Source organism: Eutrigla gurnardus (genome assembly GCF_963514095.1).
Source record: "Eutrigla gurnardus genome assembly, chromosome: 23".
In the NCBI taxonomy this organism is placed as follows: Eukaryota; Metazoa; Chordata; class Actinopteri; order Perciformes; family Triglidae; genus Eutrigla; species Eutrigla gurnardus.
The window spans coordinates 9799834-9817590 of NC_139934.1; the positions used below are offsets into that span (position 1 = coordinate 9799834).

At 44.3% G+C, this 17757-nt stretch overlaps 3 protein-coding genes across 3 annotated transcripts; 2 read left to right on the forward strand and 1 right to left on the reverse strand.

The window, feature by feature from the left end:
* Nucleotides 1-761: 761 nt before the first annotated feature.
* LOC311009120 (uncharacterized protein) lies at nt 762-8135 on the forward strand (the record flags this gene model as incomplete). The annotated part of the gene is made up of 9 exons (XM_084003093.1): nt 762-787; nt 1507-1566; nt 1695-5089; nt 5193-5257; nt 5411-5589; nt 5944-6380; nt 6531-6592; nt 6852-7000; nt 7112-8135. The coding sequence occupies 3 exons, from the start codon at nt 762-764 to the stop codon at nt 5053-5055; spliced, it is 3447 nt and encodes a 1148-aa protein (XP_083859219.1). The 3' UTR covers nt 5056-5089; nt 5193-5257; nt 5411-5589; nt 5944-6380; nt 6531-6592; nt 6852-7000; nt 7112-8135.
* A 1184-nt stretch (nt 8136-9319) lies between these two features.
* LOC311009384 (claudin domain-containing protein 1-like) lies at nt 9320-12428 on the forward strand. The gene is made up of 4 exons (XM_084003520.1): nt 9320-10098; nt 10758-10865; nt 11139-11276; nt 11947-12428. The coding sequence occupies exons 1-4, from the start codon at nt 9807-9809 to the stop codon at nt 12165-12167; spliced, it is 759 nt and encodes a 252-aa protein (XP_083859646.1). The 5' UTR covers nt 9320-9806; the 3' UTR covers nt 12168-12428.
* Nucleotides 12429-12477: 49 nt separating this feature from the next.
* LOC311009385 (N-acyl-aromatic-L-amino acid amidohydrolase (carboxylate-forming) B-like) lies at nt 12478-17635 on the reverse strand. Its single transcript, XM_084003521.1, has 7 exons — nt 17245-17635; nt 16771-17024; nt 16497-16692; nt 16300-16393; nt 16108-16215; nt 15899-16011; nt 12478-14029 (listed from the first exon to the last, which is right to left on the reverse strand). The coding sequence occupies exons 2-7, from the start codon at nt 17022-17024 to the stop codon at nt 13775-13777; spliced, it is 1020 nt and encodes a 339-aa protein (XP_083859647.1). The 5' UTR covers nt 17245-17635; the 3' UTR covers nt 12478-13774.
* Between the last annotated feature and the right edge of the window lie 122 nt (nt 17636-17757).

The window sequence follows — 17757 nt, forward strand, 5'->3', positions numbered from 1 at the left end:
AAGCGGTATCCTCTTTACTGGTTTCCATTCAACTGTCATATTGGCCAGTATAATCATGAAAATGGTATTAAAATCCATTGTGCAGTATTACAAAAATCTTACTTTTAACATGGTGGACTTGCAGAAACTCCGTATAAGGCGAAAGTGTCTTTATTGCAACAATAAGCTGCAATTGTTGACATAATTTTTTTTTTATTTTCTGTTGACTTTGAGGTTGTAACAAAAAAACCTCTTGATATTCACCACTTATTAACTATAATGATTCCATACTAGAATATATTAGCATATCAATGTAATTAACTGACAGTTGCTAAGAATAATATTTGAAAAAAAATGTTTTCCTTTGATATGCCCAAATAATGTGCTTGTTTTAGACTTTAATTTTATTGTATCGTCAAATGACACATTTCCCCCGATAATTCCAAAAGCACTTATTCGAATGAATGCTTTTTTCTTCTTTTTTGCATTTCTTCCCACTCCATGAACATGTCACCAGAAATCTAAATGTATTTGTTTGCCTCGACTTCCTGTAACACTAATGGAAATTCCTTCAACATTCACACAGGTGGAATGCACCACCAACCTGTTTCACGAGACAAAAGGGTGTGCCATAATACTGAGTTAAGGAACTGACAAACTAACAGATACCGCCTGGATGCTTTGGGTTTGTTCATTGTTAAGGTGTAACAACATATTTGAAAAATGTATCAGCTGTGAGTGACATCATAACCCTTCATTCCATTTCAATATAAAAGCCCTAGATGTGGGCAGTCACATCAGATGAAAGGTTTGCAATGTCACAGATGTGAAGTGCACTAGTTTAAAACATAGAAAGCAGATAGAAAGGGGAAATTTACAACTTTTCATCTTGATTCTTTTCATTTTGGGTAAGTACATTTTTAATTCTGTACATTTATACACTCTGCGTATGTGATGAAGATAGAGTGATACAGATATTATGTGTATGTTAAATATTTGTTTGTTCATTTAATAATGGGGCCAATTTATTCTTTTAAAAACTCTGTTCTTCTTTTAGGATTTTTTTTTAGATGCAAACACACTAGCATCCTTTCATTGAATTCAGATTTTAAGAATATGTGTTGGGCAAATTTTAATAGGTGTATAAAATATATTTTATCTGATACACGTGGTTGATGGTTGTAAACAGTTTGTGTATTTTGTCAAAACGCCACATTAATGAAAATGTAGTACACATACTGAAATATAGATTAGTTTAACAGCAGTGAAAGTTTAATTTTATCACAGATGTTTCAAAGTATAATTATACTACACTACTATGATTCAGGATATACGTTATTGTGAGGGGGGAATTCAGTATCCTTTGCATATAGCCATTTCCCTTTGGTTGTTTTCTGTACATTACCGAGTTAAAACAGCTGAAAGTATTGTTGTTGTTGCATACTACGTGTAAAGTAATATTTGTAGTGAATAGTATTATAGTCTATCTAATCTATGAGTAAGTCTCTGTATTGTTTAATTGTATAGATTCGAAGGAAAACAGGATGGGTGTCAGACGGATCATGACAATTTTCGTGATTGTACTAGGTAAGCTGAGAGACCCAATATTTCTTCCACACCACACAGATCGAGTCAAGTGTGAATTTTAGATAACGATTCATTAATGAAGCTAAACTTTTTTTATTGATCCTTTTTCATTTTTTGGTACTAATTAGCTACAACAATACCTGCTGCACATACTCAAGCAACGACCACTGCAGCACCTACGACAGCTGCACCGACCACTGCAGCACCTACCACAGCTGCACCTACCACTGCAGCACCCACGACTGCAGCACCTACGACAGCTGCACCGACCACTGCAGCACCTACAACAGCGGGACCGACCACTGCAGCACCAACAACAGCTGCACCGACCACTGCAGCACCTACAACAGCCGCACCAACAACAGCTGCACCTACAACAGCCGCACCAACAACAGCTGCACCGACCACTGCAGCACCTACGACAGCTGCACCCACCACAGCAGCACCTACAACTGCCGCACCTACCACAGCAGCACCCACGACTGCAGCACCTACAACAGCTGCACCCACCACAGCAGCACCAACAACAGCAGCACCTACAACAGCAGCACCAACAACAGCTGCACCGACAACAGCCGCACCTACAACAGCTGCACCCACCACTGCAGCACCTACAACAGCTGCACCGACAACAGCCGCACCTACAACAGCTGCACCCACCACTGCAGCACCTACAACTGCCGCACCTACCACAGCAGCACCTACAACAGCCGCACCAACAACAGCTGCACCTACCACTGCAGCACCTACAACTGCCGCACCTACCACAGCAGCACCCACGACTGCAGCACCTACCACTGCGGCACCTACAACAGCTGCACCTACAACAGCCGCACCTACAACAGCCGCACCAACAACAGCTGCACCTACGACAGCTGCACCCACAACAGCAGCACCTACCACTGCAGCACCGACAACGGCCGCACCTACGACAGCTGCACCCACGACTGCAGCACCTACAACAGCCGCACCAACAACAGCTGCACCTACCACTGCAGCACCTACAACAGCCGCACCTACGACAGCAGCACCCACGACGGCAGCACCTACAACAGCCGCACCTACAACAGCCGCACCTACCACTGCAGCACCTACGACAGCTGCACCCACAACAGCAGCACCTACCACAGCAGCACCCACAACAGCAGCACCTACAACAGCCGCACCTACCACTGCAGCACCTACGACAGCTGCACCTACCACAGCAGCACCAACAACAGCTGCACCTACGACAGCTGCACCCACAACAGCAGCACCTACCACTGCAGCACCGACAACGGCCGCACCTACGACAGCTGCACCCACGACTGCAGCACCTACAACAGCCGCACCAACAACAGCTGCACCTACCACTGCAGCACCTACAACAGCCGCACCTACGACAGCAGCACCCACGACGGCAGCACCTACAACAGCCGCACCTACAACAGCCGCACCTACCACTGCAGCACCTACGACAGCTGCACCCACAACAGCAGCACCTACCACAGCAGCACCCACAACAGCAGCACCTACAACAGCCGCACCTACCACTGCAGCACCTACGACAGCTGCACCTACCACAGCAGCACCCACAACAGCAGCACCTACGACAGCTGCACCCACAACAGCCGCACCTACCACTGCAGCACCTACGACAGCTGCACCCACCACAGCAGCACCTACAACTGCAGCACCTACAACTGCCGCACCTACCACAGCAGCACCCACAACAGCAGCACCTACGACAGCTGCACCCACAACAGCAGCACCTACCACTGCAGCACCTACAACTGCCGCACCTACAACAGCCGCACCAACAACAGCCGCACCTACAACAGCTGCACCGACCACTGCAGCACCTACCACTGCAGCACCTACAACAGCCCCACCAACAACAGCCGCACCTACAACAGCTGCACCTACCACTGCAGCACCTACGACAGCTGCACCCACAACAGCAGCACCTACAACAGCTGCACCCACAACAGCAGCACCTACCACTGCAGCACCTACAACTGCCGCACCTACAACAGCCGCACCTACAACAGCTGCACCTACCACTGCAGCACCTACCACTGCAGCACCTACAACAGCCGCACCAACAACAGCTGCACCTACCACTGCAGCACCTACGACAGCTGCACCTACAACAGCCGCACCTACCACTGCAGCAACTACAACAGCCGCACCTACAACAGCCGCACCAACAACAGCCGCACCTACAACAGCTGCACCTACAACAGCCGCACCAACAACAGCTGCACCTACAACAGCTGCACCTACCACTGCAGCACCTACGACAGCAGCACCCACAACAGCAGCACCTACCACTGCAGCACCTACGACAGCTGCACCCACGACAGCAGCACCTACAACAGCTGCACCTACCACTGCAGCACCTACGACAGCTGCACCCACAACAGCAGCACCTACCACTGCAGCACCAACAACAGCTGCACCTACAACAGCCGCACCAACAACAGCTGCACCTACAACAGCTGCACCTACCACTGCAGCACCTACGACAGCAGCACCCACAACAGCAGCACCTACCACTGCAGCACCTACAACAGCTGCACCTACCACTGCAGCACCTACAACAGCTGCACCTACTACTGCAGCACCTACAACAGTTGCACCTACCACAGTAGCACCCACGACTGCAGCACCTACAACTGCTGCACCCACAACAGCAGCACCTACCACTGCAGCACCTACATCAGCCGCACCAACAACTGCCGCACCTACAACAGCTGCACCTACCACTGCAGCACCTACAACAGCTGCACCTACCACAGCTGCACCTACCACAGCAGCACCTACCACAGCAGCACCTACAACAGCCGCACCTACCACAGCAGCACCTACAACAGCCGCACCTACGACAGCTCCACCCACAACAGCAGCACCTACCACTGCAGCACCTACAACAGCCGCACCAACAACCGCCGCACCTACAACTGCTGCACCTATCACTCTAGAATCTACGACAGCTGCACCCACCACAGCAGCACCTACCACTGTAGCACCTACGACAGCTGCACCCACCACAGCTGCACCTACCACTGCAGCACCTACAACAGCTGCACCCACCACAGCTGCACCTACCACTGCAGCACCTACAACAGCCACACCTACCACTGCAGCACCTACAACAGCCGCACCTACAACAGCAGCACCTACGACAGCTGGACCTACGACAGCTGGACCTACGACAGCTGCAACTACAACAGCTGCAACTACATCTGCCACACCTACAACAATTCCAACTACAACAGCTGCAACTACAACAGCTGCAACTACATCTGCAACACCTACAACAATTGCAACTACAACAGCTGCAACTACAGCTGCAACACCTACAACAACTGCAACTACAACAGCTGCAACTACATCTGCAACACCTACAACAACTGCAACCACCACTGGAAGTTCAACAACAGTGGCCCTCACAGCAACCTTGGCAGAACCATTTGTGGAAGAACTCAACAATCGAAACAGCCCTGAATTTCGTAATCTTGAGTCAAAAGTTATAGCATTTGTAAGTACTCTCTCATTATTTTTCTGTGTTTTGCATTTGCAGATTTTACAGGATAAAACAGTCTTTTTTACTGTTTTATTTCTTATTTGCTTCATTCCTACAGTCTGATGCCACCTATGGGTCTACATTTGGGGATGCTTACCTCCGCACTGATGTCTTGTCGTTCAGGTAACATTTTCTATTTCGAGACTACAACTCATTTAGTTTTACTTTGTGAGTTGTGTTCAATGTTAGAATTTTAAATTAAATAATGACAAGATAATTAAATATTACACATGCACGTAAATTATCAATATTGATATATGTCCTTTTATGATGCAGTCCAGCTCAGACCACTACACGAATGAGTAATACTGTGGCAGAGATTGGGATTGTGTTCAATACCACTGCTGCACCAGTCCCAGAGGCTGGTGCTGTTGCACAAACCTTACAAGCCGCCGTGTCTAACCCCAACATTACCTCCAACCTCACCATTGAAGCCAGCTCCATCATAGTAACACGTAAGTAAACACTAGCCCTGGATTTTACTCAAGTGGTTGTTCGAGCAATTAAATTTACCCAGTGTTATTTGTGATTTTTTTGTAAAACCATGGTAAACTATTTACTATGAATTGTCTAAGGATGATTTCTGATGGGCATTCATCTGAAAATAACCATCCTACTTCCGTGTTCTGTTCCAATTGTTGACAGATTGTTGGTTGTCGATGTGCATACACAATCATAATTACCATGAAGTCATCCTTAAATGTGTGAATGTACCATCAATAAAATGAAGTTTGAAATGTTTCATGTTAGTTGGAAAGAAGGTACTCTTGCTGCCATTATTTATACTTTTCCCCATATTTATACTACAGCAACCACAACTGCTCCAACTACAATTACAAGTCCAGGGACTACAGTTTCAAGTGCAATGACTACAGCTACAAGTGCTGTGACTACAGTTACCAGTGCAATGACTACAGCTACAAGTGCTGCGACTACAGGTACAAGTGCTGCAACTACAGGTACAAGTACTGCAACTACAGCTACAAGTGCTGCGACTACAGCTACAAGTGCTGCGACTACAGGTACAAGTGCTGCGACTACAGCTACAAGTGCTGTGACTACAGCGACTACAGCTACAAGTGCTGCGACTACAGCTACAAGTGCTGCAACTACAACTACTACAACGGCTGAGGCAGTCACAACAAGGGAACTGATTTTCAGATCTACTGGAGTTACATTTACAAATGACTTGCTGAATTCATCATCTGCGGCGTTTATGAGTCAAGCTTCACAAATAGAGACAACAGTAAGTAATTCAGTGACTAGAAAAATATGTGCATCTTCAATTAGTTGGAAAGGTTTTACTTGATGAAAGAGTAAAGAAAGTGAAGAAAAACAAGTAAGTGTTTTTCACTTTTTCACTGTACTTACAAAAGATTTGCTTGTACTTTTGCAGCTTACACCTTTCTACCAAGAAGCATTTCCTTCATTCCGCAGCTTGACAGTGACTTCATTCAGGTATTCTGTTAATGTCATTACATTTACATTTACATTTAGGTCATTTAGCAGACGCTTTTGTCCAAAGCGACTTACAATAAGTCAAAAGAAGGAAACAAAGAAACCACAACGTATCATTGCCGATAAAGTAAGAGCTAAAAGTGTTAGGTCCTCATCTGAGTAAAGTAGTACCTTAAGAGCAACAGTGTGTCATGATGATAGAATCATCAATGTATTGGTCATACATTCATACAAATAATTGTTTTAATTTGTTTTGCAGGAATGGATCAATCATCAGCACCTCGACTGTTCGGTTTGCATCAACATCTGTTCCTAATGGCACTCAGATTGGAGATGTGTTGGTCGGAGCAGCTGCAAACATCACAGCCTTCAACATTGACACCACCTCCATTACTGTGGATGGCACACGTAAGTGATATGAAATGCTACCTCTACAACAATTTTAAATATTACAGATTAGGTTTGGTTTTTTTTAATTTGTTAAAGCAATAACTTTTTTTCTTTTCTCAACATCTACAGAAGTTTCAAGTGGAGTAAGCCACAAGATCAGTCTCATCACTGCATCCTTCCTTGTGCTGTTGTCAGGGCTACTGTCAAGCCAGCAATAGGATTAGCGCTGATGACCACTTGGACTGCCATTATTACATGACTGCCATCGCTGATATGAAAAATGAATCTGTTTATGATAAAACATTCTTGTAGCAAAAGAATTTCAGAACATTGGATGAATTTCGTATCACATTGAAATTTGCATTGACCAAATGACAGTGGATTAGGTCTACGTCTGACGAACTGAACACGTTTCCTTTTGGGAATGTCCAGGATCCTTGGCCAGACAGAGTGACACATCCAAGTGGTCCATTCAATCATCATATGACACTAACCCTGGGATGTCAGAAGAGAATGTGCCCTTGAAACCTTTTACTAGTGACAGTTGCTTTCTTGTTTCGTTACACCCAGCAAATCCAAGCAATGAAGCAAAACAGGAAAAACGTCAAATCAGTCTCACCATTGTCTGAATGAAGTTGTGGCTCTCGATTTCACGCTGGACTTTTTGTGAAGTTAGTCTTCAAAATAAAGATAGATCTTTGTCATTTGTACAAGGAAGGGATTTTTTTTAATGGTGTTGTTTTAATATTATTGTATTACTTTTGTAGTCTCTAAGACGACTCCAGTGATATGGCACAGCCATATCAGAGAGCATATCGTAAGGGGAACGCCGGGGGCAACCGTGAATCAAAAGACTACGATTTTTATCATCATGATATACATGGTATGTATGTCAAAAAAAAGTAGCATCAGTTTTCTTATTTTTACAAAGTTTTATGTGTATCTATATTTACTCCTGCATGTATTCTGTGAGATTTCTTGTACAATTTCTTGTCAGTAACTTTACAATGATCGGAATACAAAATCTTGGAGTAATTGAAAGTGTATGTTGTGTGATGTTTTGCCATTTTTGTGGGTAAAGAGAAAGTGTATCAGGTCATGTTTAATGCCAGGAGCTTTCATTAAAGCCCCAGTAATGTTTACAGACGATCAATACCTGCCGTGTGATTTCCTATAATTACATTTCACAATAGCGTCTTATAATAAGCGGTTCTCCGCCTTTGTTTTAAAGCAGGTTTGTTCAGAGACTGAGAGAACTGGGAGTGGTGCATAGTTTACTTTGCCGATGAGATTCTTCTATCTCTTCAAACACTGCCTGACAGCCTGAGAGATACACTGTTCTTAAATCACCTCAAACTCAAATGAACCACCAGCATCAAATACCAGCAAATCAAATCAAATGTATTTACACAGCACACTTAAAAGCTACTTCAGTTGACCAAAGTGCTGTACAATCAAATACATTTCATAAACGTGGCCTTTTTGTCATCATTTGCAAAAATGCTCCTTTTAAAGTTGACAAAGAAGCCGCCTCTGTTGTCTTAGAGCTAAGCATAAACAAACTTTATAGGAGCAAATAATGTTGCAGTGGTCAATAGAAGAAATAAAGGTGCAGATGACATTCACAAAATGACCAAAATAATCAAACAGTATTAATAACACAAATACTTAGACAAATACAAGTCCTTACAATATTGACAGTTAATTTTAAACAGGGACTATACCTGCCCAAGAAACAGCAACCTAAAGCTACTGAGCCTGTTCTTAATAAATAAAAAATAAATAAATAAAAAGCCAAAAAAAAAAAAAAAAAAGGGAACCAAATGATTTGATACACCGATGATAAAGATTTGTGTGCATAATATAGCAGTAGCACTCGTCCCAGTATTTTTTTAGACCATATATTTTTATTTGATTTAGGGCAACAACACAAAAGATATAAAATTATATTGTTGTTATTATTACATTATTATTATCACATTCAAATGCCTTCAATTGCTATGCATACCTCAAAACGTTTTTTTTTAAAGCACCTGACAACAAACAACAACAAGGGACCAAGGGATTTATAAATCAATTAATTGATTAGTTGATCGATTTTGATATTTTAAGTCATTTTTCACTCTAGGAGCTTCAGTGATGGTGTTTTTTGTTTGTTTGTTTGTTTGTTTTTTGCATTTTATGGATCAAACGATGAATCGACCGAAATAATCGTTAGACCTAGATGCAGCCCTATGATCATCACGGAATGACTGTTTCCTCTCTCAGTGACGTTGCTGGATTAGACACACGCGTCCTGACCATCAACTGAGGGTTTGTTTTGTCAGTCAGGGGAACCGGAAGAGGAAAACGCATGGATTAGCCTATTTATAACTCGTATCGTATCCTGGGAGCACCCGCCGTCCAAAATCGACCCGTGCAAATTAGCATTCATTTTATAGCATTGCGTGTCTCACAACACAGGAGTTCTCGTGGCGAGGCGGACCGGCGCGTTGTTATTGCGGACTACCGTTAGCTGGGTACCATCTGTGGAAGTGGGACACTGGTGGGGGAGACAGATGGCGCATCCGAGCCGGCCTGCGGGGCTGCTGACGGTTAGGGCAGCGCCAGGGATGAGCACCGGTCAATAAAAACAACAACAACAAAACCACGGTCGTTGTGTTCGCTGCCGCTCCGTGTGTGTTTGACGCCACAGTGACGCGGACACTGGGTTTGGACGGGTAAGCGTTACGTGTGTCGCGTCGCACCGGATTGATGAGATCAACTTAATCCCCCCCCCCCCCCCCCCCTCCTCCCGTTTGACGTGACTTCGGCTCCGCGAACAATGGTTGACAACCGCTACGCCACGGCCCTGGTCATCGCCGGCGTGCTGAGCGTGCTGGCCACCGTGTACGTGTCGGTGGCCATCGGGACGCAGCACTGGTACCAGTACAGCAGCCCCGGCGTGCGCGGCGAGGCCAACGTGTCCGAGCTGCGCTCCCTGTACGAGGAGTTCATGGACGGCGAGTTCGACGAGAAGACCTACAGCGACACGCTGTTCCGCCTCAACGGCACCGTGGGCCTCTGGTGGCGGTGTGTGCTCGTGCCCGCCGACGCGCACTGGCACAAGGAGCCAGGTATGTTGACCGACGTGACCCAGATAGGTGTTGGGCAACGTCTCAGAAGTTCCCCGTGGAGCCGCTCTGTTATTAAGAGCCCCGCCTTGTTTCAGGTAGAGACGCGTTCCCTTGTGTGGCTTTAGCATCACTTTGCGCCTCTATGGTCGCCACACTCAGGCTGCTAAGCTGCTTCTATGAGAAATAAATACATTTAAAGAGGGTTCTCCAAAGGAAATTAAATCAAACTCAAGTACAATATCAAATATGAAGGGTCCTCTGTCTTGTGGACCCTGCTTCTAAATTGTATTAGTTCATGTTCTGCTCATTGTGCCGTGTTTTTATCAAATTTCAAAAAAAAAAAAAAGTTTCCAAATCACCTTGGGAAATATTATTCAACAGTACGAGTCATGTAATGCTGCTGCCAGTAATTCGCTGAATCAAAATCAAAATATTGATATCAGCCAAAGGGAGGTATAAAAAAGGATGCACATGATCTGCTGTTATCGGGTACTGGTAAAAAAACAAAAATCACTATTGATATATTAATTGGTCGTGTCTCTCCATGGGCCTCTGTCATTTGGCTTTATCTAAAAAAGTGTATTAATGTGTGTGACTTGTAGTAAATTGGCCAATACATGCTCTGACGCTGGCTCTTTGTGTGCTATAACCTCTTTCAGATGCCAAGATGATGCTGGAGTGCCGAAGCTTCACTCTTCCTCAGCAGTTAACTCCCAAGTATAAAGAACCAGGCAACCACAACAGTGGAGAGGACATGCTGCGCACCTGTAAGTTCAGTCACACACACACACACACACGTTTATCCTTATTAATTTTATTACAATCGTCATGTATATGCAGGAAAATACAGGAAAAGTGCCCCTTATAAGTATTTAGGAGCAGAGGGGAGCAACTTGGGGTTATCTAAATGTTATAAAACTCAATTCTCTGTATAGTGCATTAATTATGACAAATGTGATGTTGAATAATACATTGTCCGAGGATGAGTGAATGAATACCGTGGCAGCCGTGGACTCATGCCTTTCTGTGTCCGTGTATAGATTTGTGGAGGTGCCAGTTTCTGCTGCCTCTGGTGTCCTTGGGTCTGGTGGTGTTGGCGGGCCTGACGGGGTTCTGCGCATGCCTCTGCCGAAGCCTCACCCCCACCCTTGGGATAGGAGTACTTCACCTGCTGGCTGGTAAGACCTGTTCCGATGCATATAACCACATACTAGACAGGCAGGTTTTACTGTGTGAGACACCCAACTGGTTGGATGAGCTGAGGCTCTTCTGTAAACTGAGAGCTGTTAACGTCATGTGAGCTTGAACCGATGTACAAAGTGTTGCTGTTTTAAGTCTGTGTCAGTTCCAAAACTAATATTGGCTACAGAGAGAGAAAGCATATTCCAAATGGAACACAAGTCCAAAACACAATCGAGTTTTACTCTAAATAATCCATGCAGGCGTTAACATACAGAAAATCAAAACTGGAGGAAGATGGTCATTTCCCCCAAATCCATTAAAAAGAGCAAGAAAAGTTAGCTTGCTTTGAATTAGCAAGCTAACATGCCGGTGTATCAACATTATGTGACTAACATTTATTTATTAGCAGTAAGCAACAGAGGCTAATTGGAATGTCAGTAGTTTTGTCGGGATTGTCATAAATCAAAACATGAGACAAATTTGACCTGATGCTAAAGTGAGCAATTTAGCATCAACAAACTGTATGAACTTCCATTGCAACTGGAATTTGTATTTGTTGAGATATTTTCAGTCTGGTAGTGGTGGACCAAAAGCCTGACATTGCCACTGTTTTGATTTTACTGCAAAAAAAACAAGCCAAACAGCCCCTCATTTTGTGCCCTGCAGGCCTCTGCACCTTAGCCACAGTGTGCTGCTACCTGGCGGGGATGGACCTGCTCCACAGGGTGTCGATGCTGCCCGACAAGGTGGATGGCTCTCTCGGCTGGTCCCTCTACCTGGCCCTCATTTCCTCGCCACTCCACATGATGGCCGCTGCGCTGCTGGTGTGGGCGGCTCGCAGCCACAGTCAGAACTACTACCGCATGACCGCCTACCGGGTGGCATAGACCCAGACTCAGCTCTGCATCATCTGGCCCCCCGTTTAAATTTGAACCCCTGTCTCTGTCACCAAGATGCATTTTCTGATGATCTCGGAGGAGTGGGATGTGGGTTAATCTGTGCGTTTTTTGCCCTCTGACGGATTAAAGTGCACGTACGCTGCAGTACTGACCCTATCTGCTGCATTAAAAGATTTGATTCTGATCTCTCTACGGGTTAAAGAATTGCTTTGAAAAAGGTCAACCAGAGAAATTGCGTGCCGTACGACATATGTCCTCCGGCTTCGGAGACACTCAACGTATGGAATGCGTCAGCTGCACTTTCATATTACGTCGTTCTGAACGTGTCGTGCGTTCGCGTTGGGTAAGTGGAAAACAAAATGAAAGGATAATTGCAGTACTCGTGGAAATTAATTGCTGACATTTAGCAATGCAGCAACTTCGCGTTAACAGGCAGCCAAGTTTTGCCTCATTTGTTTGATAGAGCCAATTAAGGCTAATTCAATAATTAATGAAAGTAAGACCTATTTTTTTTCACCTCGGGATCACACCCAGAATCGCAGCTGGGTGTGGTGACATTTCTCTTTTGTTGCACTTATAAAAACACCCGACGGTGCAGGTTTGCTGGACACACCCTGAGTATGTTTCTGTTGTTCAACGCAGCAAGACAAAACATTGGAACCATCCATTAGCTGTTGTGTGCAATGAGAGACAATCACTAATATGTTTCTTATTACAAAAAGATTGACATCCCTTTAAGTGGCATTTATTTATTTATTATTCAGGTGTTTATGTTTAGAATTTGTTCACCCAGTGAATTGTTTTCTTTGCTATTTTTAAGCATTTTTTAAAAACATTTTGACTGATTTTGTAGACTTTTTCAGAAAAGATCAACATCTTTAGTGTTTTTTCGTCATTCCGTGTTTTGTTTTGTTGCCCATATTAATTGGTTTCCTCTTGTGAATTCAGTTGTTTATTATCTATTTGATTTATATTTGTTCCTCATTATTTTTTTATTCATTCGTTATCGCCATTTCAATCGAGCAGGATCTTAGAGAAACAGTGTTTCCCTGTTAAGCATTCTGAATGTAATTTAAAGGCCATATTGTGATAAGCAACTGTGTTCCTTTTGCACTTAAATTATTTTTGAACATATCCTGAGCGTTTGCTGTAGTGGTAGGGAGTTTCTATTTTCAGAAGATGCAATTGTCCCTAAATAAAAAAAATATGTTTGCAGAAATATATACATTTAAAAAAAGTTATATAATTCAAAAAAACACAATCTAAAGAATGTGTGCTCGATGAAATGTGTGCTCTGATGGGTCTTGTGGTGAATCAGATTGTATATTGAGCCTTTTAAATTCTAGTAATGGATCCATCCCTGAATCCAGCTTGAACATATAACACCGAGTGTCCATGTATGACTATGCTTTTTGTGAATCCACAGTGAAAACGGTTAATGACAATACACTTAAATATCATGTGTGAGTGTAAGCGTGCGTGTTCCAAGCAACTGTTGTTGTTTCAATAAAAGCTTTTTAAAAAAGGAAACATTTTATTTCATAGTCACATCAGTCTCATCATGTCGGGGGGGGGGGGCGTTTTAAAGTCTGTCCTCACTCTTCTTCTTCTTCCTCCTCCGATTCAAATTCGTGCACTTCGGCCTGTTGCTCCTGCTCCGTCTGCACCCGGATGGCGGGAAGCAACGCGGGCCTTTTTCGCGCCAGGAAGAGAGCGATGCCCTTTTCGTAATAAGCACACTCGTTGATGAAGAAAGGGTAAATGGGCCCGCTGCCTTTATACCTCAGAGTTTCACCTGAGAACGTCTGGAACAGCGGGTCTTCGGGGTGGAGCAGGCAGAAATCACGGTCCTGTGGGGAAGCACAGCGTGTGTGAGATTCAAACATATCTCCACCTGTTTGAAAGCAAACAATAGGTCCTAACGAGCCGTTTAATGTGGTGGTCGGAGCTGTTTTAGGAAAGTTGCAAGAGTTGGACGAGATGTCAGCTAAATATGGTAAAGCATATGCTTAATATGAAGCAGTTTGATAAGCTGAGCATAGAAACTCCAAATCAATCGATTCAGTGTTGAAAACACAACCAGGGTTTCTGCTCGATGTCCCTGTAACCAGCCATTTTAAATCCATAGCTAGTTCCTAACGGCCTGAAGGTTCTTTCACGACTGTGAGTCCCGATTCAAAATCATTAACCTGCAGTGACCCCCCCCCCCCGCCCCCTCGAACCTCGCCGGCCCACAGACAAACACCGCGTACCCACTGAGCAGCCCTAAACACGGCAGATCTGCCGAATCAGTCCTCGTTTGACCGTTTTAAAAAGAAACAACATTGTCAATTCACAATGCTGGTTATTCACGGGAAGGCTGCTATTCGTGCGAGTCCCAGACAATCACAGGATTATCACCGGGCACTAGTATGCTTTAAACTGAACCCACCTGTTCCTGTTTTCTACTTGCAGCACCAGCTGCAGTGTGAGCAACACTTCAGTTCTTACATTCTTCTAAATCCTTTCATACTGTTAACAAAATGACACTTCTGGGGTGATTTTTTTAAACGTATATAGATAGGGAACATTTTCTTCAATGAAAAAAAGCTCAAATTCAACCAAATATTAGAGATGTAGATATATTGCAAAAGTCGGCAGATCTGTGGTTTGACGACTTTAACAGTGATCGACAGACTAAACTGTCCACCTCTAAGTGGCATATTTTATGGATGTTTTAATTATATTAATTACACCGTAATAACAGTATGTGGCAACTACTGCACAACAGATTCTTTCCTGTGAATATTGCATCAGAGAGGAGTTCTCAGGTTATTTTAAGGAACCTTTTAAACGGTACTGTGTGTCGTGTATATTTATCTTTTTAATTCATCCATTCTTAACAGGCTGTTTGTTTTTGACAAACCATCTCTGCTTAGGTACGTTCTATTAGCTCATTGGTTGTTTAAACTGTGTGCTTTTCTAATTCAGGACAAGGTTTTATCTTAAATAATACTCCACACTCATTCATTTTGTTGTTTTCACAGAAATGATTTGAAACTGCGTGTTTAAAAAAACATAAGAAGAAAAGAAATAGGTTATCCTACAACCTGACGACCTCAGGCTGGGAATCAGTGGACTAAAAGACTGAATTCATTAATTGAAAGTGTAGCAATTGAACAATGGATTCCAAATTACATAATTACTTCTGCAACTCTTCAATGATTCAAACAATCAAATTATTTAAAGTGTTTCTGGAAAAAATTAAAATATTTGCTGAGTCATCTGTTAGACAACTACTTCCCCAAAGCCAGATTGAGTTTCTGCTTTGAAAAAAAGATATGCTGGGCTCCTTCAACTCACAATGTAGACAGACCACTGTTAATTACCGTCTGTGTGCACTGGTATGAAAACAATGTGGTCGTCATGTGGTTTCACGCTTGCTCTTTGGTATGAAGTTATTGCACACAACCAGACCCCACCCTCTGGTAACACTGATCCTGTTTGTGGTTCCGTATTCTACAATGTAAATGCACACACAGTTGATTATTTTAATTCATTTATTTACCTATGCTATACTCATAGTGTTTGTTCATTTATTTATATATCGTTGCGCTTGTTATTCTATCCACTCCCTGGTTTATTCAAACTTAAATAATCACGCTCGGTAGCATTTCACTCTGACAAAGGGCCACATCGTTCTTTAAAGCTTGGAGAAACAAACCCGTCTCAGACTGTACCTGGAGCTGAGGATGAATGGCTGCCGTGATGTTACGCGTCTCGCTGTCTCTTGGGTAGTCGATGTGTTTAATCGTGGTGAACACGTCCACAGCTCCTCCTTCAAAAATAGTACCTGGACGTAAAAGATGGACCCCCAAAAACAAAAAGATGAACCAAGTTGTGTGACATGGGACATTTTAGAGTTGTGTAAGAAAATACTAAATTGTACCTGAGTTGAATAAACGGACCCAGTCGAGCACGTGCTGTACGCCAACTTTCATGGCAGTGTATATGTTTGACCTCACCACACCGTGGGGCTGCGGGCCGATCTCCATGGCTGCAAGAAATGGATTTTTAGATGATTATCCAGCATTCAAATGCGTTTGATAAACCCTTGTTATAGTCAAAATGACAAACTTACCAAAGCCGTGTTTTCCTACTGAATCAAGGGAATACGATTCTTTATTGGAGACATCAAAATGAATATACCTCATCGGTATATCCGGCATCTTCCTCTGAAAAACACATGACCCGTAACTTAAATGTCTGGCATCTCAGTCCTTCACTTAAATGCCCCCGAGTGGTGATACTGGAATGTGTAGAACGGTATGTGCTTGCCTGCAGGTATCTGAATATGTGCAGGCAGATCCAATCTCTGTCAGAGTAAGTGATGAGGCACAGGCCCATGTTGGCCGTGGTGTTGTGGAGGTCACAGACCAGATCCACCGCCTCCGGACTTCCCTTGGGCCCCAGCGTGTTGTTCAGTTCTCGGGATCGGATCATCTCGTAGGGGGCGGCGTCTGACATGGGACCGCTGGGAGACAGAGGGGAACAATCTGATCGCAAACCCCATCATCTGTTAACGCCAGCATCATCACCTCACCTTGCTTACTTGAGGGTGGCGTGGGTGAAGCAGCGGTTGAGGTCGGTGTCGACGTATCGGCGGCACTGCTGCGTGGCCCGTGGGTTGGACAGCACCATCAGCACCGACAGGGGCTCTTCCTCCTCCTCCTTCTCCGTCACTTTCTTCTGCGCCTTCAGCATTTCTCTCACCAGGTACACCCCAGTCAGCTCGTTGCCATGGGTACCACCACACACAGCGACCCGGGGCAACCGTGGCAAACACACCACCTTGTCTATCTCCATCTGAGTGAGGGCAGGCAGGGGTAGGTCTTCTCTGTGTGCACACTACTTGCATCATTTCATTCTGCATGCATCAATGTCAAACCATATTGAATTACACATGTATTTTCATTTCCCCTCACTCAGTAGGGATGTATCAGTTACTCCAGCGTTGATGTCACTGGGCACATTGTAGACAAACAACTGCAACACAAAGCGGAGATATTGATTTGTGAAACCTTACCTCGCTGTTCTGGCCTGCTGGAAACTGTAAAGTGGCAGTTCCGGCTTTTAAAACCCTCTAGAAATGTACTGTGTTTCTAAAGCGGCGCCGAGATTGAAAAGTCTCGTTTTAAAGTCTCCCAACTCAAGGTAGAGCAGGGCGAACTGTCAGCTCCACATTCACAAATAAGAGAGGAAATGAATGACGAGGCATCGTACTGTACATCTTACCCAATCTACCCCTCTCCCTACCCTTTCTCTTCCCTCTCTCCCTGCCGTTTTACCCTCTCCCACCCTCTCCCAGGCTTTCATGCGGTTTCACTGATTCAGCATTCCCATCCCTCCCTCTGTACAGACTGTGGCTGCCTGTTATGCAAACTCTCGCCTCTCGTCTCCCCACCACCTCTTGTCCACTGCACTGCACTGCACTGCACTGTACTACACTGTATCGTAGGCAGGGTGTGTCCTGAGTCTGATGTGGCGCATCAGTCGCTTCCTTTGGTCCCAATAGCTGCGAGGTCCGCCGAATCGGAGG

What these genes read in the sequence shown, in the direction of transcription:
- LOC311009384 (XM_084003520.1), top strand. Translation starts at nt 9,807, where the DNA reads ATGGTTGACAACCGCTACGCCACGGCCCTGGTCATCGCCGGCGTGCTG. An exon ending in GCACTGGCACAAGGAGCCAG is followed by an intron (nt 10,099 to 10,757) that starts GTATGTTGACCG and finishes AACCTCTTTCAG; the next exon opens with ATGCCAAGATGATGCTGGAG. An exon ending in AGTACTTCACCTGCTGGCTG is followed by an intron (nt 11,277 to 11,946) that starts GTAAGACCTGTT and finishes TGTGCCCTGCAG; the next exon opens with GCCTCTGCACCTTAGCCACA.
- LOC311009385 (XM_084003521.1), bottom strand. Translation starts at nt 17,024, where the DNA reads ATGGAGATAGACAAGGTGGTGTGTTTGCCACGGTTGCCCCGGGTCGCT. An exon ending in TTCACCCACGCCACCCTCAA is followed by an intron (nt 16,693 to 16,770) that starts GTAAGCAAGGTG and finishes TCTGTCTCCCAG; the next exon opens with CGGTCCCATGTCAGACGCCG. An exon ending in AGTAGGAAAACACGGCTTTG is followed by an intron (nt 16,216 to 16,299) that starts GTAAGTTTGTCA and finishes CATTTCTTGCAG; the next exon opens with CCATGGAGATCGGCCCGCAG.